Source organism: Apteryx rowi, unplaced genomic scaffold (assembly GCF_003343035.1).
Source record: "Apteryx rowi isolate R43461 unplaced genomic scaffold, aptRow1 scaffold_33, whole genome shotgun sequence".
Lineage (NCBI taxonomy): Eukaryota > Metazoa > Chordata > Aves > Apterygiformes > Apterygidae > Apteryx > Apteryx rowi.
The window spans coordinates 3,457,966-3,483,079 of record NW_020449752.1 but is presented as its reverse complement, the minus strand read 5'-3'; the positions used below and the strand labels follow the sequence as shown (position 1 = coordinate 3,483,079).

Genomic DNA, 25,114 nt, shown 5'->3' with positions numbered 1-25,114 from the left:
AATTCCTTGGTCCAGCCTGGAATAGTGACTTTTCACAGTGCTGGTGAATGTGTACACATGTGCTCCCTGTTAAAGGTACAGCTGCTGTGTTCTCCCTGCCCTCCTCTTTTAGGAACTGTTCTCTGTTTGTGTGATTTAAGACAAGAATACAGCCCCTACCTCCTAAAAATATAAAAGACCATCCAATAATCCGGCAAAAGAGAACCCAGGCGAGGGAGAGGTGAGAAGCTTGCAAGGGGAGGAGAAGTAAACATAAGGCGCTTGGGGAACTGGCAAGGAGGGCAAGGACCATGTGGTTGGCAGGGGAGCACAGTATCTTTCACGTTTCCTCAAGGCGCTGAATACGCCTCTGTTCCCCCCTCCCCAGCCAGCCCTTTCTGTGCGAAGCAGCAGCTTAAACCCCTCCCCTCTGTGCTTTCACTCCCGCCACCTTTCCCGTTCCTGCTCATTCAGAACAGATGATGCTCCTCATCACATGCAGCCCTCTCCTCTCCCTCCCCTCTGCCCCAGCCCTTTAAATAGCTTTATACCACCAAGAAGAATTCATTTGTGCTGGAGAGAGCAGGAGCAAGGGAAGGGAGGGACATTTGACAGGCAAAAGTAGCACTGCAGCAGTGGAGGGCGAGGGTTTGGAGCACCCTGTGTCAACCCTGCCAGAGCAGGGGAAGTCAGGGAAACCTAGGAACAGGGGTTTGTGCATTTAAATCTGCAGTGCCACATAAATGTTTTGTCATAACAGGCAGAGGGAAGGAGGGAAGGGAGAGCCCAGGAATAAGAAGACGACCCCAGCTCTCTGGTGATGGCATGGATCGGACACTTCCAGCAGCTGTTTTACCTACCTCGCAGTCCTGTCAGCATCCAGTATCCCCGAAGTGCCAAGGCACAAGACTGACGCACAGCTGYTCTTAGCAAGTAAGTTACCCTATTGTTTGTTTGTTTTTCCAGTTCACTTGCTTTCTTCTCTGGCTGCTAAGGATTGGAAGCCCGGAAGGCAGGAGGACAAGTGGCTGAGTTAAGTCAGCCGAACACCAGGTTTCCATGCCTAACCCTGCCAGAGTGASAGCCAGAGATCTGCTGTTGTCTAACTTATTAGCTGCCTGGGAACTCTTTGGGAAGCTGGGGACTAGGCATTGATCTTGGGCAAAAGCACTGTGAGATGTAGTAAAGGTGTTGTGCAGGAAAAAGACATTAAAAATCATGAAGTGTCCACGTACGAGATTACTGGGGGTCATTGGAATACAGTGGGCAGAGAGAGACTGATCTGTTAGCAGCCCTGAAACCCATGGAGTGACTGTAGTCCTCACCTGAAGTCAAAGATAAAATTCTTTCATATTAGGATGCTTACTAGTCAGTTAAGGTTCAAGAAGTACTTGCAGTTTAGTCTCCGACGATGAATTGTCATGTTCAGCTCTTGTAGAAGAGGACAGACAATATAATGTGCTGGGAATCATTAGGGGTGTTTATGGCTCTGGAAGTAAAAACCTGACTCCCCGTTGTACCAATGCCATGCTGAATGGTTTAGAAAGGCACCTGTAGTCTTTCTGTTTTTATCAGTGCATGTTGTTTGGGAGTAACATGCTAACTTTTATATGGCATTATCTCTCATTTGTTTTTGACCTGAGAGTTTTGCGCACCCCATCAAGGACTGACAGAAACCATCCCTATCCCAGAGAGCTCACAGTCTGACTTTCTGGATCTCTGAAATCAAGCAGGTCCTTCCTCCTGTACCCTTGCACCCGTGAGCAGACAACCGCCTTAGACCTATAGTGGAGTAGCTTGGAGGAGAACAAAACTGGCCTTTCCCACTAGTTCTCTGACCAGTCCAAGCAAACAATATCCTCTGTATCATGTGGGAAGCCTGCCTAGCTGTGTGTGTTTTGGGGGAATTATTTCACTTCTGGAGTTTAGTTCCTTCCCTCATTGTTCCTCCTCAGGTGGCGATAAAGGAGCAGGGTCACATTTCTGGTCCCATTAGGGGAAAATTCTCTATCTCTGGAAGCTTCCCATTTATTTCCACACTCTAAAAAAAGGAGTRAGAGCTTTGGAGTCATGTTCTGAGACGAATCTCTTGACACTTTTGCGTTAGGGTCACCCCTTTCCTGTTTAGTTTGAGGTCCGTGGAGCCACTGGCACATCTGAGGTGAACACTGCCACTTAACCAACAGTTTGATTTTACGTAGGTTGCTTTGTCTTTCTGTGACTCATCTTCTCTTGTCTGCACAGTGGGTTCAATACCGCTGTAGCGCTTCACAGGCAGAAAGAGCCTGCACTTGGTCAGCTCATCTTTGGGCTATTTGGAGTTGCTACAAAAGTGTGAAGTGGTATTAATATCCTTTGATTTCATTTTATTTTTTAAGCCAGCTGCAGGATTCTGTAGTGACTCTCTGTGGCTAATATGGCGCAATGTCTAAATAATAGGTAATAGAAATATTAGTTCTTTGGGGCCAAAATTTTCTCTTGGGGCTGCAGTTCTGCTTACCCTCGTAGTCACTGTGTGTATTCTGCAGGTAAACAATCAGTAGCAGGAGAAACAGGGGAGTGTCTTATGATCAGGACAAGAGTGGTTTTTTGTTCAGYTGTGTTGGTTAAAAGATAACAGACAAATTTTCAATGATGCCAAAAGATCTTCCCAAAAATAGTCTGGGGTAAGAAGTACAGAGACAGAGATGCTGCAGAGAGCCTCAGGCAGAGTCACTTCCTTGGAAGTGAAGGGATCAGATTGGTCTAGTTTCAGGTTTTATTTGTTGGGGAAGCCATTATCATTTGACTATTAGAAACTGATTCAGAAGAATACCTGAGAACGCAATCTTTTGCGTGTGTCCTTTGCACACAGAATTGTATTCATGCTCACCTTTTATAATTCTCTGAAGTATAAAGTAATTAACTGAAGAGCTGCGTTGATTATATTCTCCTATGCACCCCATGCATTTGAACTGCGTTACATCAAGTGGCAGATACCCCTCCTGTTGTGGAAACTGCACGTTCTCCAGTCATTGCTCTGCAGCAAATTGTTGCAGCCTGCACATTGGGGTCATTACAGCATCTCATAAGGCATTTCCTACTCTTTATCTTTTGTTAAAAAAAAAAAAAAAAAAAAACCTTTATTCTTGTTAAAGTTTTAGTTCTCTCGCTCTTCTCTGCATTAGTTTGAAGTTAATATATTTAATGCATCCACAAACTTGTTATGTATGGGTTTTATTATACTTTAATTCCTACTGGAAAAAAAATATTTGAAACCTATAGCTGCTAAAGAGCAAATTGTGAGTAGGAACACCCCCCCACACACATGTTGTTTTTTTTTTTCAGCTTGTTATGGGTTTGAAAAACTTCTCAGTAAAGACAGAAATATTTCTTGGTTTAAATGTATGGCTGCAGCTCCCTTGAAGTTGAGGGTAAAAGAGGTATTCTCACTAGTTACAGATTTGGCAGTTCAGCTAGGCAGAGACCACTGCGAATGTCAAGTACTTAGAAAAGTTGCCTTGAAAAAGCCCTCTAACCTAGTAGCATTCTATGGATTTTAATCTGAAAGTTGCTAGGATTTACTAGAAAATGAGCTCTTATTTATAGACTTTGTGCGGTACTTAGAGTTGTCCTGTACAGAGTAATTCAGAGACCTGCTGAATTGCTCTTTATTCGTAGGCCAGCCATTGTATAGCTCTGAAAGATGCCTTTCAGTGGGCATGCATAGAACAGTTAACATCATTTCTTGCTGTGGTACTTGGGACCGTTTGTATTGGAATCTCCTCACTCCCACACAGGTGCCATCGAGTCCGGCCTGGAAGGGCAGCGAAGGGGCTCCCGGCACAGCCTCCTGTCTTGGCAGTCATGGGCTGCAGCAGTGTTTGTAAAGCACTTTAAAAATCCTTAGGAATTATAATCATTTCTGCTGATAGTTGATAGTATGCAAGTTTTTCAGAGTACTCTTTAGACGCACCTAAAAATATATTCACTACTGTTGGATTGGTGAAAGGGAAGGAGAGTGATGTGATTACAGGCACTTGCTTAGGATTTTGGAAACTCCAGGTTCAATTCCCTGCCACAGACTTCCAGTGTGAGCATGGAAGAAGCAAGCAGTGTCCTTGTGACTCWCTTTCCCATCTAAAAAATCGGAAAAAGAACAATGCTTTATTTCACAATTTTTTTTCTTTTCTTKTTTTTGTTTTTAAAGTGCATGATATCTGTGTTCAGCACTGTGAAACGTTTGGTTACTCTGGGAATGGGTACCACACAGCTTCCTCAAAACTGAGAACAAAAGGACTCAGCACAGGGATTAGAAYTGAGATTATCCAGCATTGCTGGGGGGAAGGATAGGTTGGGAGGTAATTAGCAGATAAAAGTAAAGTGCAACTGTCTATAAGCTCTGTCTATAAGCCCCATGTCATACTGACTTTCTATCCAGAGAGATTTTCTTACAAGGAAATTTTTTTTTTAAAGACTGAACCCCTGATGCAATATTTCTGAGCCTAATGAACTCCAAGCAGACAGGCCGTCATCAGCCCAGCTCTATAACAAACAACAAAGTCATCTTGCTTCCTTTGGTAGCTGCCATCAATCACCCATTTTTGTGTACTCGCTGGTGGGTGTCTCCTTCAGCTCCAGAGGAATTCCATTGTAAAATCATGCCTGTCAGTGTGTTAGAAAAGCAGTGCTGTGAATTAATGAAAACTCAGAGAGGAAATGAAAGGAATCTTCCTACTTCGGTACTGAGTGAGACTGCACTTTGAGAAGCAGTTATTTGGATGGGGGAGCTTTTGAACCASATGTTTACTAGTGAAGTGCCACGTGTCTCCCTTCTTGTGCAGTTTCCTTACATGGTTTGCCTTGTTTGCGAGTAACATAACTCCCTTGCCTTGTTCCCTTCACCTATGGCTTTCCAAGCACTTTCCAAAGAGGCAGCCATCATTATCTCTATTTATAGGTCAGAAAACTGAAAGGTGACATGATGTGCTCAGTGTGTCTGTCAGTCTTTTTCTCACGTACATATGTACTCCTTGAAAGGTAATCTTGCACTGGCACTGTTGACTGTTTAGTCCTAGTTACTTACAGGCAGTAAATAAAAGGATAATGGGAAAGCTACCTTTTGAGGGAAATCAAAGCCCCATCTGTCAGTCAGCATCTATCTAATAGCTATTTCCCTTCAGATTGTCAAAGGACATCTTCTAATGTTTTCTCCTCCTCCATCTCTCCATTGGCACTCACTGTTCAAYGATCAATGCTTTTATTCTCTTTGGGTGCCACTGCTTTAGTTTATTAGCTGCGTGACTGCACAGACTTTCCCCTACTGCTAGTGTTTGTCAATCAAAAATTTCATTCCCTTGTTGCAGTGTAACCCAAAAGAGAATATGYGCCCAGAGGAATCTGGGGACAGAGAGCTAGGCTGCATTTTGTGTGGTGTGGACAAACAGGCTGCAAAATACACGTCTAGTTTTTCAGTAACAGACTGTTTAGTATTTATTGCTGTACTGACTGCTTGTTTAGTAGTATAGAACTCTTAATCTTRGAAAACAGATGACAATTATATAAAATCCTGACTTGCGGGGATTAATTTGGGGACAGTTGCTAATTTATTCTCATAATGTAAGAATACATGGACATCAGGTTTAAAGCAAACAAAAGGAAGTATTTTTTTTGCATGAACAAACTTGATGTCAACTTTGTGTCTCTACACTCCTGTTGCCTGCCAGTTTAAACTTATCAAGAAGCAAATCCTGTTCCCATTGAAGCTTGCATTTACTTAATCGAGTTAGCAGTTATCTAAATTGGAAAAAAAAAACCCAGCATGCTAAGGGGGGGGGGAGTCTCTGGCAGACTTCTTGTTTCACCTTTTGCAATGCTTTCAACAAATTCTGTCTTGGAGCTATGAGGGGGTATATCAGCTCTGTCAGGCAGGGCTTGTAGACAGCTCTGCAAAACAATGCCTTCTGAAGATATTTAACTAACCCCAGCTTGACTCTGCTTCAGCAATTCTAAAAGCCCAAAATGTCACAGCCTGCCCCCAAGTCTGTCATCTGGGCAAAAGCTAAGAAACAGCGAGTCTGATAAAAAGCCTCTTTGCAAGGCTGATAACGCACTGACTTGCGTCTCCTTTTGCAGTAGCCTGTCCAAAAGGAGAGCGGCTTTGTACAAAAGTGACATTTTCATTATCCTGGCCTTGTTTAAGCAAAGATGGTAAATGCCAAAGAAACAGTATGGGTGTGTGTGACGATAACAGGCAATCTCATTTTGCAGATCTCTTTGCTGGAGAGAGCAATGATTTACAAACTGAAATCTAAATCTCTGTGAGATGCTTGCACATAATTACCATTATCTGGGAAAGATGTGCACACTTAGTAAGGGTGACAGTATGTTGTACAATAAAGGAGTAAACCAAATCCTTACATCAGTACAGTGCTCCCCTTTTGGTATCTTGTCATCTGTGATAGTGTCCCAGAGCAGTTAAATAGCTGAAGGAGTAATAGAAAATTTCTTAGAAGAGTCTTGTGTTTAGAATTTAACAGATTGTTAATATCAGCATCACAAATTTTACAGTTTGGGAAGAACTTTTTCCCTCGGCAGAAGGAAGAGTAGTGATTTGCTCAGAACTAGAGAAAAAATACTGAAAACATTTGGAACAGAAACTGGCTGGTCTTTAGACATCCAAACCTGTGCTCAAACCACTAGACAATTTTACTCCTTTTTAAGAATCTAATACAAAGATTCATACGCTTAATTATTTTCAATAACCACATACTAAGGCTGTGCTCCCACTGTGATGGGAGCATTTTAAGATTAAATATTAGGAGACGACGTAATGCCAGTGAAGCTGTCAGTAAAGTTCATTTGCAGTAGGAATTTTTCTGCTTTAATGGGCCACTTGTAAAGTGTTCCTAAAGGTTTCCAGAAAGATTTCACTTGACCTATTGCTAAAGATCAGTAGCATTAGGAAAGTGATGTTGCCAGTCCCCTGAGTGTTTTAGTTAAAGCAGGTTTCCCTGTACTTTCATTAATGGACAGTCCCTCTAGCCTGCTTCACCACAGTGATATTTCTAGGGATTTAGGCTTTTTGATTATTTGTATTCTATTCTGATCTTTTTAATATGTTTCAAGATCCTTGTGGTCTCTTTGGTGTGGATATAWAACATGGAACCTTACACCTGTAAGTGAATGTCTTGTAATGAACTGTCATATATGGTGTCAGTGTAAGTGAAATCCAGCTTCAGATGTAACTTTTATAACACTACTGTCTTTAACACAACTCTTTTTTAAATTGAGAACATACACTTGTGTATTTATTATTTTTACATCTTTAAACATGTAGAGATTGATGAAAAGCTTTTGAGCCCAAATGGATTAATTTTAGATTAATCCAAAAAGGCAAACAAAGATCTAAAGTAATATTCATTAGAAGGAAGCAAAGAGGGTTTCCTCTGAACCTGATATACTCATTGGATGGGATGCTTCTTTCCGTAGTGTGCGATTGTTCTGACTCACACTTGGCACGTGCTTTCACATTTTGTGAAGTTAGAGTCAATCTGTACCATTATAATTTGACAACATTTAGCAGACACTCTTCATGGATGTAAATAGATGCACACCATAAGGCAGTAGAGAACCAGACCAGTGGTCCAGGATAGTCAAAGTTGCAGTAAGTAGTAGAAAAGAGTTAAAGATTATATCTAAATATACCATCAGCTTGCTCTCAGGAGCCCTTCTGCCTTCAGAAGAGAAAGAAATAGAAGTAGGGATAAATATTCTTATTTGCTGCCAAAACCTTTGCTGCTGTTTGAGGAAGGGAATGACAGAGTGGTGGGGCTACCTATTCCATGTCCAGTATCACAGGCAGTAGGGAGTGGCAAACCCAATTCTCCCTAGCTTTCCATCCCAGAGTCATTAATCCCTACTCCTTACCCCTTCTTGTGGCTGGACCAGCTCGGCCCCGGCCCAAACCTTTCCTCAGGCCAAACAGAAATTTGCTGGCACTAAGAAGCTTCGGGACTGTGCTGTGGACAGATGGCTGGGCTCCCTAGTGCACTGAGCCAGCAGGTACGGTGCCAGCATCAGGCTCTGGCTGCTTCATTGGAGTAATGATTGATGGTGACTTATACAAGGGCTAAGAGTAATTCTTTGCTGTTAACCAGGCTTGGCTACAGTAGAATGGACATGGAAATTTGTTGCTTCATTTATTCATCTGCCTCTGCTTCCTTTCCACCCACCCTTTGTGCTTTTTAATATTGAAAAGATGAAGCTACTTTGCTCAATCTTGAAATTGTCTTTCCCGAGATACTGTTAATTGTATCTCCACACCTCTTCTGATTCATGGACGCATAAGAAGATTAAAGATAGAGGGAGCAGTAATAGATTTGGTTAGGTTTTAATAGGCTTTGCAGAGGACAATGCAGAGTTYGAATGCCATAGAGAATACTGCCACTCTATCTTTGATATCCCTAAGGCTTCTTGGATAGTCTTTCACAAAGATTCTGTCTGTGCCCTGCATTCAGAGTCAAGACTCTCATTTTTCAATAGAGAATGTGTGGATTTTTTTAAAGGAGTATCTAATCATCTCAGTAAACTGGATGTTAAATTACAATCTGCAAAAATCATTGCAGCCATCATCTTGCATTATTTGTAACTTAAGCATAGTTTTGGACATAGACAGTGGACTTTTTAATGGCTGTTTGTTATGTTTCTGTTTTTTGGGTGTCTAATGACATATACAGTAAAGGGTTTCTGATATATCTGCTTAACAGTAGGCCCGCATTCATCAGACCTTCAGATATATAATTGAAGATGCTAAGTGAAAAGCCTATTTCAAATTTGGAGCCCAGGCTCCCTGAATAATTAGTGGAGAGAAGTGGGTACTTCCAGAAGATGATTCAGCACACCTGAAATCTGAATTATCCCTGGAGGTGCCTTTCTCTGTCTGCTGACTGTAAGGGAAACCTTTGTGCATAATTTAGACATATGTGGGTTTTAAGTAGGCTGTGGTTGGTGCTCAGCATTTTCTATTAATTTCTAAGGTTTCCCTTGGTATGCACCCAAGAAATGAGGCACCAAAAAGCTCCAGTCCCATTTGAAAATATATGGTCATGTATCTTTACTTTGCTCCTATTTGTAATCTCAGGCCAATTTCTGATGTAAAAAAGGTCTGAGGACCACTGGAGAAGAAAAAAAACCAAACATACATAATGAGCTCTACCTATTTCATGACTCCCAGACCATGCTCATTGCCATATTATCTGAGGTTCCAGTAATGCATTAAACAAAGTGACTAGCAGCTGGTTCATGTATGAAGAGACTGTGTATTATGAATCAGTATTTAACATGCAGCTCAGTGCAGCATTATATTTAGCAAGTGGATGTTGTGAGAGAAGTACTGAAGTCTTTCAGTGTTTCCCAAAACAATACTAGGAGGAAACAAATGTCCCTAGTGAAAAGCTTTCCGAATGTAGAAGGAGCCTATAAAGAGCACTGTACCAGTGTGGGGCAAAGTCTTTTGGTGTAGCATTAATATCTCCGGTCCTGCTCTCTTGTAATGGTTCACAAGGTAACATGAAATGACTTCTGTCTCAGCTCTTTTCCTGATGCCTTAGACTTTATTTCTCTGTTCTCTCCCAGCCCAGCCATGGCCGGAGATTCTAGGATCTTCATGAACCAGGACATGGACATTGGAGTTACATCCAGAGAGCCTAAGAAGATTCCCAAACAGGCTCGGGATGATGTTCCCATTGCCACTGACCGAACCCGCCTCATATCAGCAGAAGGTAAGAAGCCACGCCAGCGTTACATGGAGAAAAGTGGCAAGTGCAATGTACACCATGGAAATGTTCAAGAAACCTACCGATACCTTAGTGACCTCTTCACTACACTGGTGGACCTCAAATGGCGTTTTAATCTTCTTGTCTTCACTATGGTCTATACCATCACTTGGCTGTTTTTTGGGTTCATATGGTGGCTCATTGCCTATATCCGGGGAGACCTGGACCATCTTGAAGATGAGAACTGGATCCCCTGTGTTGAAAATCTCAGTGGATTTGTTTCTGCATTTCTGTTTTCTATTGAGACTGAGACAACAATTGGGTATGGCTATAGGGTCATAACAGAGAAGTGCCCAGAGGGCATCGTATTGCTCCTGATTCAGGCTATTCTGGGCTCCATTGTCAATGCGTTCATGGTGGGATGCATGTTTGTCAAGATCAGCCAACCAAAGAAGAGGGCTGAAACCCTCATGTTTTCTAACAACGCAGTGATTTCGATGAGGGATGAGAAGCTCTGTCTAATGTTCCGGGTTGGGGACCTCCGCAATTCCCACATTGTCGAGGCTTCCATTAGAGCCAAACTGATCAAGTCCAAACAGACCAAAGAGGGAGAGTTCATCCCCTTGAACCAAACGGACATCAACGTGGGATTTGACACTGGAGATGACAGGCTGTTCCTGGTCTCGCCTCTCATCATCTCGCATGAAATCAATGAGAAAAGCCCCTTCTGGGAGATGTCCCGCACCCAACTGGAGAAAGAGGAGTTTGAAATCGTGGTCATCCTGGAAGGAATGGTGGAAGCAACAGGTAAGGACTTGTCAGAATTATCCACAACTTTGAGGGAGGAAGGGAAAAAATGGAGTGCAGTTTGGCATTAGGATGTCACCGTTAATGTCACCTGGACTGAGAACATGTTGGGGTTTGTCCTTTTCTAGTGACTGATTCATGTGGGATATTATGGTATGAAATAGCTAGCAATTATAAGGTGGGTGCTTTAGCTCACAATGTAATGTTTCACACTTTTTTAATGACCTGGATTCAGACAGATGGGTTAGACAAGGATCTGTCCGTAATCAGTTAGAATTGATCTGTGGGGGGAAAAAAGGAATGGGCTAAAGGAATTCATGAGGTCTCTTGCCATCCTATTTTCTGTGATCAGAATTCATGGCCCAACTCTTTTTCCATTTCTCCTCTGTATTTAAAATGGGCTGTAACTGTGTTATTTTAGATATTGCTGTGGTGTTACTCTTTAATAGAGACTGTGAAGAATGTGCCCAAGTATTCCTGTAACCCATAAAACAACGTGTGCTAAAACTGAATGACTTGCGTGCAGGACATACATTTTCAAAAGAAGTTCAGAGAGGAAAAATACAGAAACTGCTTTTGTGTCTCTGGTGGAATGCCGTAATGGCGTAAAACAATGCTGTGTCATGGGTAGATTAGGAGACAGACTCAGCTGATTCCCAGTTTCCTGCCATGGGTATATTTGTAGCAAGAGATGAAAGAAGCCTGCACCTGTATATGGTAAATCTGGAAAGGTCCTGTGCYTCAGCTTCCCAAAGTGTAGGAGAGGGAGGTGGCAGTGTGTCTCTCAGGATGGTTGAACAAGTGGTTACAGGGGCCTCCAGGCTTATTTCTGCAGGTAGCCTCTCTCGGTCTGGCTGGAGAGGAAGACACTTGTACTCTGGTGTCTCACCTAAAAGACATGGCACCATGGGGTCATTTTACTGCTTGGCATTGAGGAGGGGGCTGACAGGCTCAGTTCTAGCACAGCAGGCATGTTTAAGCACCCTGAGATGCTGATGCTCTCTTCAGRCTGGCTTTCTGAGCTGGAGGACTGTCAGTGTGCCTTGGTTGCTTCAGGGCCTTTAAGGGGAATGGGACTACAGGCAGCACTGAGGAGCAAATTGTTATCTAGAGATGTGGAAACACAGAAAGAGTCATAGATGCAAAAAAGCTTTTGTAAGTAGTTTTGCCCTGTGGTGTTTAAGGATTTTAGTTACGAGACAGGGCTGTGAACCCAAGGTTACTTTGGTAGTGGGTTTTTTGTCTTGATGAAGCAGGGGTACTCTGAAACACTAGCAGGGCCTTTCTGCTTGATGTGAGTACTCAGTGGTATCAGTGCATTCTCTCACAGATTTTAGCCCTTGCTTACTATTAATACTGTTGCTTTCTTGTGGTTTATCCTTGTTGGTCTCCTGATAGCCAGATGTAAGAAGAAATGGACTCTCAAATTCCTGCATCCCAGGCCTTCACTCTTAAAAACAGCTCTCCAGTGCTAATTCAGTTTCCTAGTATTTCCTTTTAGTCRTTAGGTGAATAGCAGTAGCTGAATTTTCTAGAGCTAATGGTGGTTATGTGTAGATTACATTATACCTTGGTTGGAGTACTGCACTGCACAAGTGAAATTAATTTGGAGTTACTAGGGGAATTACTAGGGCAATATTCCTTCCCAACAGAATATTGTAGAGATGCAGCTGAAATGCAGRTCTGGAGCTGAGCATATCTAAATCTCATGAAAGTTTGACCAGAAAACTTTGTAAAGAAGGCACCTCATTATGGGGGTTGCCAAAATACTGCTGGTATAATGGTGGTTCCTCCCCAGATTGTTAATTACAAGACCCTGTTGTCCACATAACTCACATCTGTGTAAATCTCAGTCGCTCCACTGGATCACTTCAGTCTGAATAGGTAGAAAATAAGGTTGCCTCTAACAACCCATTTTTGTGGGCAGGTAGCTTGGGCAGCCTTAAACTGCAGAAGAAGGGGTGGGTGGCAAAGATATCAAAGGGGAGGATTTGTAATGGAAGCTTAATTTGTAGCTTAAACAATTACTAGATACAAGAACCTGCTAATCTGAGCATGGAGTGCAGTTTGTTGTTTGTCCAAAGCCTCTTTCCTTATCACAAGCTGACACTATCAAATTCTGCTTGAGCAGCTATTGCACTGCCTTCCTCTTACAAAAGCTCAGCCTCTGCTAGAGATGTGAGAGGAAGTCATTGTCAATAACAACTTCAAAATTAAAAGCATGGCGTAGAAATCATATTGCTTTATAAATGGGCTCCTCTCCCGGAGGAACTGTACAGGCCAGTGTGTAATGATATTAAGGAGTATACATCTGTGGAAAGGAATTATTCTGGTCTCAGAAGGCAGGCTGTGAAATTCCAAAAATGAAACTCGAAGAGCCAGTTTGCATTGAASTTAGAGCAGAGTGGACCTCAGATGATGCCATTAACTGATTCAGAAGCTTTGGTTTTCTGAATGACGTGTGTGTAGCGGGGGGGTTGGGGAGGCTGATATTTTGCCCCCAAAAAAGCAGTCCGCAGAAACACAGTGTTTCTGCTTTGTCCTTAAACCTCCTAAGAGCAATAAACCAGTTTGGATATATGAATTGCCACCTTTGCACCTCAACCTTTGCTCTGAGCAAATTCTTTAGGTTCTTTCCTTCCTCTTGGATTGTTCAAGGCCCATCTGCTTTCAGGAATGGCATAATTTATTTGAAGGGTGACTTCTATTATATCATGACACTGTTGCAACCTGGTCAGATTCAGAACAGTATCAAAATGCTACAGACAATTTATTCCCTTAAAAGCCCCTATGAAAAACTGGGAACCACCATCCCTGTGTGCAGAGGTATAATTGATTGACTTATATAGCTCTGCTCATGATGCACAAGAGGGAAGTGAGTCCTGCTTGCTCTCCCAGAGGTGGCTCAGCTCTGCAGCTGTTGGCAGGAAGAAAAATTAATGGAAACTTACCCAGACTTTACAGACAGCAACAAATCATACTCTGAATACATCCTGTGCTGGGGAGAAAGACAGCTACATTTTTCATAGGACGTTGTGAAAGCAGGTCAAACCTGACTACACTGTGGTGGTTGTCAACGTATAAATGAGTAAAGAAGCATAAGCATAACCAATCTCTGATTAAAGGGATGAATTTTTTTCACTGAAGCATTTGGGACAGCAAATTTGTATCTATTTCTAATTGTTTCAATCAATTATACATATATTTCAAATGAAATACGTTGTCACCTCTCAGACAAGGAACTCTGACACTTAAGTTTGATTCTGATCCAGTTGAAGGAAAAGATGACAAATAGTTCCAAATGAAAGATGTACAAGAAATTCTGAAAAGTTGAAACACTTCAAGTCATTGTTTTTTCAAAAAACAGTGAAACATGCTGTTGTTTAAAACAGTGTTTTTGTTTTCAAGTTGACTTGAATTTCTAAAAGGGTAAATAACAGCACACAAAAAAGCAGCATACCAGGAAGCTTGAAATGCAGTGTTCTTATTTTGCCAAAAAAGAAAATAAACATTTTATTAGTCTAGCAACAGCTCTCCAGGGGCCCACAGCTATTACACTTCCTCACCCACAAAGCCAGCTGTGGCAGAAGGCCCACTGACAGGGGTCTTTACAATCAATATTTTAGTATGGTTTCAGCACTGTGACTCATCAAGAGGTTAAAAACACCAAAGGGAGACTAAGTTTCTGGGTAGATGTGCGGTGATTATTCCTGAGTGAAATGACCACTGTAAAGGCAAAATCAATACAGATGACAAGCGTTCTGACTTCCAGTGCTCTTTGTGGGCATCTTGAAAGCAGCGGAATCACTCGCAGTAYCTACTTAATGAATTGGTTGCAGAGATTACTTTAGGGAATTAATTCTCTTTTGACATATCTTAAAGGGACACTTGTCAAGATCAGCTGGCCTGAATTTGACCTCCAGTAAAAGGGAAGAAAGTGAAGGTGGAAAATCTGTTTGCAGAGTGAACACATTTTTGCTTTCAGTGCCTTTCTGCTTCCCACAGTGGCAAGAAAAAATTAGCACCATCCGGTTGACAGAATAGGGCTAGGCTGTTGTTGGCCAAAACACAGACTTCCCCTGCCCTCTTGTTGCTTAACTGGACGTAGCGTATCAAGCAAAGCTGCCAGAACCTRCAGAAGCAGTTGAGATTCACACCCCCCTTCCATGTGAATGCAGAGTCAGCTGGGTTGTGTGATGAACAACTTGGCTGATTCAATTAGAGAACATTAGAGAGTCCRATTTTTTTATTTTTTTCCGTAAGCCTTCGTTCCGTGTGATGAAGCAGTCTGCATATCCTAGAAGACTTTCTGGCAGATAATTTGAAGAGGCTCTCTTCCCTTCCAACTTTACCCTTCCACTGCTGTTCACTGACAATTAACCAAAAATTGATTTATTGGTAGCTGTCCTGCAAACCTCATTTGGTGTCTATAGTGTCCAGCRTTGCTGTTTTCTGGGCGTAGAGGCATCAATGCTGAGTACTTCACTGTTGGTCCTCATTGGTTTTCACTGCCTCTTTTTCCCACTTCCATTAAGTAAGCCATGAGAGAGAATTTCTGACATCTGATTAGTCCAGTGACTGAATAAAGTTTTAATATGCTTTTAGGAAAGGATGGGGAGGTAGCCTTCTGGCTTAGGTTCTGTGSCATAGAAGGTGGTTTAATGACAAGAAGTAATGTACTGTGAGTCAGGATTCTGCATCTCTGTTCCTCATCCTGTSCCTGTGAGACCATAGGCAAGCAGCAGCTGTTTTGCACCTTTGCAGAGGATAYAGTAAAATTTCCTGGCTGTAAATATGGGACAATAAGGAGTAGTCGCAACATAGATGTACTGAAATTAATCATGATTTTCATGGGTGATCAAGGGAAGGGTGAAATTAATAAATGAAACTTTGGTGCGTTCATCATCTGGTTAGGTTCTCTAGTTGCTTTGGTTTGTATTTTGCATATAAATATTCTTTCATTTTTAAAGCATTACATGAGTTAAATTGGTATTTTATTACGTACCACAAATAGGTGTTGTGATGCTTATGAATATCTTTGATATCCTGCATTAAAGGTGTGGGGATAAAGCAATAAAACAGGTATCTGAAAGGAAGGGCCTTGCAGAACTATTTAAGGTGCTTTTTTGGCCATCACTACCACTGTGAGGTGCCACACTATTTTTAAATACCCATGGCAATACTGATATTGCTGGCATAAAGCGGAGAGGGAAAGGGAATACTGGTTAATGTTGGTATTTTAGTTTGGATCAAGTGTACTTCTGAAGCAATTCCCCCAGTCATTTCCCCTTACCCTGCTTTGGCTTTGAAGGGCCACTAACGGGAGTTCAGTCGATGGGAYCAGCATGGAGATACTCTGAGGTAATGTGTATAGCATGGACACCGGGTCCTCAGCACCAACTGGTTCACTCTGTAGATCTGCTCCCATTGCACTGTGCTGCTTCCTAAGGTAGGTATAAACTGCGAGTCTAACTGGGTTCTTATGTAGGCACTTAACTGAGACCTTGAAGGCAGGAACTTTTCAACAAAGTTAAAGGATGGATGCTTCCAGAGGCTCAGCTGTTCTACTGGTGATCTGAATTGTCCGCCAGAGGTGGACGTAGGCAGGCTAGTCATCTTAGGTTCCTCTGTAGTCRCATAAATATTTTTGTGAGATGCCTGAAGTTGCGTGGTGTGAGTCTGGGCCTCAGGTTCTGCCTGGCAGAGGACATGGCAAGTGAATCCAGGATCTTTAAATTCTAAGGCACTTTCTAACCGTTGGTACACCTGACACACAAAAGGATAAGGAATAATAGATGAGGGCTATAGGGATTCAGAAGTAGAGTTCAGTATGAGTATATATTTGCATTCTTACCCTTTTTAACCTGTTTCACTAATTCTGATGATTCTTGCCAAACTTTTTTGCGTGTTCTGTTCCACTTTGCCCTTGCGTTTTTTTTCATTTCCAGTGCCTACGAGCTTTCCCATGCCTGGAGAGCATTCAGAAAAATTAAAATCCCATTACTGTCCTCTGACATAAAAATCAAAGTGAATCAAGCCCAGACATGTCCTCCTCTAAAGGAGACAAGCATAAATAATTGGAGAATCATGCTACTACCTTCTAATATTCCTTTTGAAGTTGGAGGAATATTAACTTTTTGGCGRTTACAGTGTTCCTTGCTCTAATTAATGCAAAGGGACTAATAAATTTTATAACTATCCAAATGATGATGCTAATCTAAAGACATGTATTGCTTAATTAGACTGATAGAATTTAAAATTTTTATAACTACTCTTTGCCATCCGAACTTTCATCAGTCTGTTACTATACCTCTGAGTCCATCAGTTCTTTCTCTGTACTTCTGTAGCGTAGGTGGAATTCAGCTCAGGGAGCAGAATATATATTGTGCAGCTGTAGTGCATCCACTACAAGGGAAAATGTCACCCTGCGTATAATAACACATGAAAACAAGGACAGAAGTGAAATCACTTCCAGCAATATCTGTGTCAAAACTGCAGAGAGCCTAGCAAATATGGCAAACATACAGTCAGCATCCACATGACACTCTGCCAGCAGATAATCACTTAGAGCTGAGCTCTGTGGCATTTAAATGAGTAGAGTTAATTTTAGGCTGATGAAAAATGTTGTCTTGACAGCCCCAGGGGTTGGGATATCTCTGCCCACTGAGAAAGTCCAGGCCATGTAACAGTACTGAAAAAGATTCGACCAACCTGAAACCCTATGGCAATTTCTTGGGTTGGTAGATCATCCTGTGTGGTCCCCTCTTTCCTTGCCCTCTCCTGCAAAACTGCCAGTAAAGGTACTGGTTATGATGGTGCATTTGACGTAAATATGCGTCCTCCAACAGCTGGAGAGAGTCTGTCAGATCATCTCTGGATAACCAAACATCTGCAAGATGCAATTAGATTTGGCCTGTGATAATGAAGTTTGATTTTTAACTGGTAACCTAAGGGTATAAAAGGCCTGGAAATCAGGAGCAATCTCCTGCAGAATTTTTCCATTTCTTAGTGCTGTGGCAGAGCCAGAAGTGTCTGTTCCAGTTGTATAATCAGTGGCGTTGCAAGCAGTGAAAGGTTCTGAAATCTGCAACTCCCATTGAGTACATTGGAGGAAAAAATAGGCTCCTTACTGAGTGAGCCATCAGATAACTGCTTTTCTTTGGTGCATATTAACATTCCTTTGTCTTTGATAAAGTGTAAGCTGCTTGATCTCGACTGATTTTGATGACAGAAAAGTGCCTTATTGGTATAGTTCCCTGACACCTATTTTACACATCAGTCTTTCCTCAGTGACTCGGCCTGTTCTTGAATGTAATGAAACGCCTGGGTTTATACACATAGCAATATATTTCACATCTTTTCATCTACTGGAAACCAGAGCTGAGCAGTTTACAAAGGCATCTATTGCTGCCTTAAATAGGAACATGCACAAACTCTGTTATTGATCCTGTGATGTAGTGACTCCAGCCAGCAGACCAAATATCCACTTCTTAGGATTCTACTATAATGAAATTATCATTAAAACTCTACGAAATGTTTATTGAAGAACTTGAAACCATGAGACAGTCCTCTGGTCTCCAGCTTTTCTTAAAAAAAAAACAAAAAAACAAAAAAACCCTGGAACTGGTTCCAGCTTTATTGAAAACCTGGTGCATCTGCTTATTCTGGTTTCAATTAAAATTCAGTTCTGTTTGCATCTGAAAGTTAAACTGCTGAATTAAAAGATGAGAAGGCTGTAACTAAAAGTTAAAAGTTGAAGATTTCACATATTTCATATTTTTTTAAATTGGCAGAGTGTACAAATTTACATTAAGCATACTTTTACATTTTTAAATCAGACTATTTAGGAGCAAGTAAAATTTTATAGTGGTCCTTCTATCTTGGAAAAATCAATACACTTGAAAAATAAAAAACTCAGTAACTTTTATTTGGAAACAAATTAGTTTTGAAACATATCTACTTTGACTTACAAAGGGAAAATCATTCTTTTCCTTATGTAAATGAGGCTTATCTAAATGAAGCCCAAGTCACCAAAAGGCATCTTTTACTTCATACCACTTACCATCTCTGTAATAGTACCAAACATCTGCATTTTTTAACCCAGAATGCGTAGTTATATCCATTTTAACAAAAGGATGAGCAGCTTCTATCAGGACCAATGATACTATGGTGTGTTTTCCAAGAAATTCTGGGAATTTGAACTCTCCCTCAGTTTCTTGCACTCTCCTGGATGTCAGTGCTTCAGGCAGCTATAGCAGGTTTGTGCAAGATAGTGCTGCTGTGCTAAAGTAGAGCAGCAGTGGCAAAGTTGCTGCGGTCCTTGATGGATGTAAGCATACTACCTAAGGATTCACTACACCCAAGATGTCCCATGGGCTTGGATCTCTAGTAGAAGCGAGGCTTATGAAATGAAACCGCTGATTTTTACAGAGAGCCCACAGCCATATATGAAAGATATTAGTCTCCTGAATTACTCAGCCCCACTGCAAGTTGAAACTTAGGCATTCAGAGCACAGAAGGCAGAGGGCTCGTTGTGTTCAAGTGGAGAGCAGCTGCATCCATGTGCTCTTAATAAAAGGAAGGTTTATTGTTTCCACACCTCCTCTGTCGTCTTTTTCCAGTTACAGAGGCAATAATTAGCCAGTGTCATTACAGATGCATTAATTAACCAGGCTGGAGAGCACAGGGCAGCCTGCAAAGCAGGCACTTAATGGAATTTGCAGCAGGGACAATGCTGTTGTTTACTGGGTGGTGTGGGAGTTGCCAAGCGGTATGTCCCCACGCAATTAAAACACCACTGCACATGTGCTAAAAAGGAATATTTGAATGGGATTATGGAGCAATTACAAGTCGTCTCATTGTGCTGGCTCTGTGTACCCCTGGGGTTACAGAAAGCAGCTACTGCAGGAAGCTGGCAGTGCATGGTATTTGGTTGATGAAAGCTTTCTATTGTTTCTTTCTTAATTTAATACTTATCATGGGAGATAACTGTGATTGTGTCTGTGGAGTTCAGGTTCGCTGCCCCCCAGGTAAAGGAGCTATTTCAGGTCCCGATGACAGGGCAGGGGTTCCCTTCGGGTGTCTCGGACCCTAATGTTGGCAGGGACACTCTCCTCTTGGTCTTGGGGGCTGTTACAGGATACCTTTATGCAGCACTTGGAAGGCCATGGTAAGATCAGCCTGTTCATTTACAGGACTAATCCTGCGAGTACTGAGTGACCTCCTCTCCTGCTGTTTTTGCTGGGCTTTGAAAACACTCAGAGCTTGAGGGAGGCATGAAGACCTTTGTGAATTCTGGTACAAAACCAGCTCTGCCTGAAGAGGAGGAGGTTTGTTTAACTCTCTCCTTACCATAATATGCGCCCATGTTGCTGGTTGTCTAGGACTCAACTCCCAGCATGAGGGAGCATCAGGTGATGAGATGCACGGAAAGGACGTTGGCGTTAGCCCTGCAAATCAGTGTTACTGACCCTCAAAACAGCTAGTAACAAAAGCCCCTGCAAATGGAGTTCAATGATATGAGTGTCAGTGACACAGGTCTCCTGAGAAAAACTACAGCAGGACTCTGAAGTTAGGACCCTAGAAGCTGCCTGTGTGTTGAGCTGCTATTCGCCAGCTAGTGTAAGGGAGCGAAGATTAAATAGTGTTCACCCTCCGGGACTGGGGAGTCTGTGGCAGGGTGCTCTCTGGATGATGGTGTGCATCATGGTGTTGTCTGAAGCATATAGTTAGCAGTGCGATCTCTATGCTGTTTTCTACTTATACGCAGCTGAGAGTTTCCTGAAAAGCTGCTGTACCTCAATAGAACAACTCCTAGAGGCAAGGACAGTTGGGGTAATTTTCCTCTTCCATTATGTTATTTTTCATAGCATCCTCTGCACTTCCTGGTTCCTGCCAGTCCAGGAAGCAGACACACTAGAACACTGTGACTAACTCTGTACTTGTTGTTCCTGCCCAGAAGCAAATACTCCTGCAAATCTCCTTGGGGGAAAAAATTGGCTTGTCAGTCTGTGAAATAGAACTGGAAATTTCTTGAAGTGCTGTATGTCTCATTGTCCCCCCTTTCCTTTTTCAAGAACTGAAAGCAACTATATACTAAGGAAAGCAACAAGAGAGAAGTAAAGCCTTCAGGAAATCTTGTTAGTGTGGGTGTCTTTTAATGGGCTGTAGCAATTATGAGAACAAAATACTCATCTCTACGAAAAGGTGCAGATTTGCTGATTATCCTGGGACTTCATTCACTTAGTTGGGCTCAACTAGTGAGAATATATGGTCTTCTCTGAAGCAAAAACGCATCCGATGCTAGTATTTTTCCCGTATGCATTGCTTTAGACTGCTGTTTGTGTACTTTGGGCTGCAGGAGTTACATTTGGAAGTATTGACTGGGAACTGGATCAAGTGCGTGTTTTGAATGTATTCCAGTCAGTCCTATCTCTCATGCCCCAAGAGAGAACAGTGGGAGGACTTGGTGAGGTCAGGCTTTCCGAATTTCACCAGAATTAATTCCAAAGCATAATGTATTGAGGACAAACAGAAGAGAAATATTTGGAAGAGAAGAGAGCCTTCAGGTTGTCAGGTGATTCCAAAGGGAGTCATATTCAGCTATGCCAAGGCTGCATACTTATCCCTGCTCTGCTGTGAAAAGATTCTCTTTAAACTTTCCCTAAGTAAACAAACAAACTGTTATCCTTGGGGCTGAAAAGAAGCTTGACAAAAATCAGTTTCATACTTCCCGCTGTTCATTCAGTCCAAAATCAATTAACACATGGAATTCAACAGGTTTATGAGCTGGACTGTGTGATGTGGGTTTTGGTTCAGCCAACCCTGTACAGTTGACTCCAACCCTCCAAAGGTATTTATGAGCCATTATTTCTTGCCATGGAAATCAGTAGGAGCTGGGGCCCTCTCCACCTTTTAGGCTATGACTTGGTACCTAACACAAGTGCAGGAGGGGAGTGGCTGGTATTGCTGTAGCTGAAGAGGAATCTGGGGTCAAAGTGGGAGGGCAGGAAGCCAGGTGCTTTGGCAGGGCAGTGGGTTCAGTCTATTTAGGGATTGTGTGGGTCAGGATTAGAGGTGTATTGGCAGGGCTGGATGTTGTTGTAGCATGTGATTAACCGGAAGTGTTGTAGTCAGTTAACAGCCATGCAAACACCGCCTCAACAGAGCAATGTGAGGACAGAGAGAAGTTGCTTAGTGGTACCAGACCTCTATCCCATAAGCACAAGGTTCAGGAAACACTCTGAAGACGCGGAGATGAGTCCATCCCTTTTCCTTTGAGTGCTCAGCTTTTTCATGAGAGGCTTTTGTGAGGCTTATTAAGCGAAGAACTTTTCTGTGTCCCAGAGCAATCAGGTACGGAGATAACAGGAAAGTGCTTTTAAATGAAAGGAGTGGTGGGGTGAGCATGTAATGAAAGCTTAGCATTTAACATCCCTCTGTTTCTACCCAGGGATGACTTGCCAGGCTCGCAGCTCCTACATGGATACCGAGGTGCTGTGGGGACATCGCTTCACTCCTGTCCTCACCCTGGAGAAGGATTTTTACGAAGTCGACTATAACAGCTTCCATAGCACTTACGAGACCAACACTCCTGTATGCTGTGCCAAAGAGCTGGCCGAGTCTCGCCGGGAAGGCCAGCTCCTCAGCCACCTCTCCAGTGCCACCCTCCCGAGCGGAGGCAGAGAAGCAGAGACAGCAAAAGAGGAAGAAGAGGAAGAGGAACAAGAGAGGGAGCTAGTGGGATTGAGCGGAGCCAATGGAACAGCGGGAGACGTGAAGGAAGACATGTCTGTATAACATATGAACTGTGCCGGACGACAGATTCTCATATACACTTACTGGGAGACTGTGGCCCAGTGAGTCAGGAACTGAACTGGGAGTGAGGCCTGAGATTTATGTCCAGATCTCTGCTGACTGCTGCTTTGCTTGGCAAGTCACTGCACATCGCTGTGCCTCAGTTTCCCTCCTCTTTTATCTATACAGTGAGATCCTGAGCTTTGCACTCATTTGCAAAGCATTTGATCTCTATGGACAAGGCTCATTAAATATGATCACGGTTAAAATTGAAATTTATGCCACTGGTTGTTTCAAAAGATATTCATTGGATGGTCAAAATTATCCCCCCTTGAGAGAGGGTATTTAAAATGTAAAAATCTAGAATCTCCCGTTACAGTAAGAAGAGTGTGGTTTCATACTGTCACKTAATTTGTGAGTCAATGTATTGTAACCATTGTTACTGCTAAATTAAAAGAAGAGGAAAAAAAATCTCTGGTATGTAGTCAAGTGTTTTGCCTTCATGATTTTTACAAACAGATTTTAGTATATACCTCCAGGATCATGCTCACTGAGATTTATTTCCTACAAACTGAAATCTCTGACATTAAGAGGACAACTTTTCCTGTGGAGGGAATTCAGTCTTTTTTCATCCTGCAAACCCAGTTAGCACATGCTTCAATGTGGTAGGCTCTCCTCTCAAACTGCGTGTCATCCTTGTGTACTCTTTTTGTGGAAACTCTGATAAATGTCACAGGATGTCTATGATTAGGAAGAGTTTAGATCTTGCAACAGTGAAATTTTCTTCTTGCCTGGATGTCCCAGTTTCAGTTCCAGTTAATGATATATAGCAATGATTTAAAAGAAAGTAAGTAGACATCCAGGAGTCTGAAATGCTCTGGAATTCCGGACAGAGTCCCAGGAGTAGGTAGACCGGGTAAGTAGCCCTTTGCAAAATTCTCTGCTTTTCCATAAAATACATATATAAAATAAGGTAGGAACTTCCCTGACTTGAGTAGGGAAAAACATCCTCCTGTGGTTTTTCAGTTAGCTGAGAGGATCTGGAGGAGTAACTCCTCCACAGCAGAATGCGCCTTATATTTGATATGTAAAAAGTGGGGAACCATATTTTCAAGTTGGTGTAGCATGGCAATCAATTACATATTTTTTGGTGATGCAGCCAAGTCCTCCCCTTTCCAAAGCATTTCAGAAGGGTCCAAGGACTGTTTATGTTCTCCTTTTCCTGAAATGCATCCCGAAGAGAGATTTAATTTATTGAGCATGTTGAACTTTTCTGAAAGTAAGAGAGAGAACCTCTTCCAAAAATGCAGTCTCTGAAAATGACATCCATTTCCCTGCCACTCCCAAAGCATGTGCAGGACAATAAACTGTGGAAATAAAAGCATAATAGGCCCACTCTGCTGTAATGAAGGTTTAAATACAAGTCTGCAGCTCATATGCGAGCTGAAATAGTTCACACATATATCCACCCACATAAATACCCAGTATATACACTATGCACTCATCAACCTCTATGTTACCAAAGGCCCGATTTCAGTGACATGTACATTCAGTACTCCACAAGAAACGTTTACACTTTGTAAGCACACTGTGTACAAATATCCATTCGTGTTTATATAATGTACCTAGCAAACAACCTAAACATACGTATCAATAACATTGCATAATTATATCTGCCTTATAAATGTATCAGTGATAAAATTCAACAATAGTATCCTTATACAATAGCATACACTTGCGTAAGCGTCTATGTACATAAAATAGCTGGCTATCCTGTCACATGCATGGCAGTAGCTCTCAGGAGCTATCCATACTGTGTGTTTACACAAAGTAGATGCATTTATTCACAAACACACCTACACACAAACTTGCATACCTGAATCCTGCATATTAAAGCACCACCTGAGAGCCATTTTATTCATCCAGAATACATGTGCCTTCATACAGACATAAATGTATATCGTCTAACAGGCAAATCTACATGTTCAAATGCTGTTCTACCACCAAAAAGCCAAACCCCTGCATGTGTAACGCAAACACATCACGTAACCTTCAGCAGCGCACAGTCACTAAGTAATAATTTCAGGTTTCTGTTTCCATTCTGGGATCATTAATGAGAGTTTTTGAGCAAACAGAAGCTATATTTTTTGTTCCTTCTCCATTTTTCTCCTTGTGGCAAGATAGTTGGGAAACACCTTTCTAATGCAGGAGAGTTAATGAGCTGTGAAAGGAGGCATGATGGGGGAACCGCTTACAGTAAAGGCTTTCTTGTTCTGCTTGGTTTTGTTTGAGAGCTTTGGAATTGGGGTGGAGGGGAGGCCTGCAAGTCAAGTCATCTTATTGTATCAGTTTTTCTTCCAGATTCAGTTTTTTAACAGTTCTGTTCTTGTCCTGTGTTACCAGTGCTCACATAGACAAGTCGACCTGTATGCCTTTTATGCTTTTTTCTCCTATATAAGAGTTTCCATGCTTATGCTTATTAAGTCCATTAGTTTTGGCTAAACTATGTTTCTCAGATTGATCTGAAGATATCTAAGAATGAAAAATCCACTTCTTTCCTTGTTAGTTGGTTGCAGGGGCTAATGAACCTGGCTGTTAAAAAATGTACGTTTACTTTTCATTTGAGCTTGCCTGGCTTTAACTTCCACTCATTGCAAGATCTGTCACTCATGTTTAGGATTAGATTTGCCCCCTCATTGTTTTCTCTCGTTTGTTACTGTGAATATATTTCCATCAGAAATAGTGGATCATGAAGCTGAGATAAGAGGGAATGTTAT

General features: G+C 42.0%; 1 protein-coding gene across 1 annotated transcript; it reads left to right on the top strand.

Annotated features, from left to right (window-relative positions):
- The first annotated feature begins 759 nt into the window (after window positions 1-759).
- KCNJ5 (potassium voltage-gated channel subfamily J member 5) lies at window positions 760-22,746 on the top strand. Its single transcript, XM_026071719.1, has 3 exons — window positions 760-912; window positions 9,595-10,541; window positions 21,994-22,746. The coding sequence occupies exons 2-3, from the start codon at window positions 9,602-9,604 to the stop codon at window positions 22,338-22,340; spliced, it is 1,287 nt and encodes a 428-aa protein (XP_025927504.1). The 5' UTR covers window positions 760-912; window positions 9,595-9,601; the 3' UTR covers window positions 22,341-22,746.
- Window positions 22,747-25,114: the final 2,368 nt, after the last annotated feature.

What these genes read in the sequence shown, in the direction of transcription:
- KCNJ5 (XM_026071719.1), top strand. Translation starts at nt 9,602, where the DNA reads ATGGCCGGAGATTCTAGGATCTTCATGAACCAGGACATGGACATTGGA. An exon ending in AGGAATGGTGGAAGCAACAG is followed by an intron (nt 10,542 to 21,993) that starts GTAAGGACTTGT and finishes GTTTCTACCCAG; the next exon opens with GGATGACTTGCCAGGCTCGC.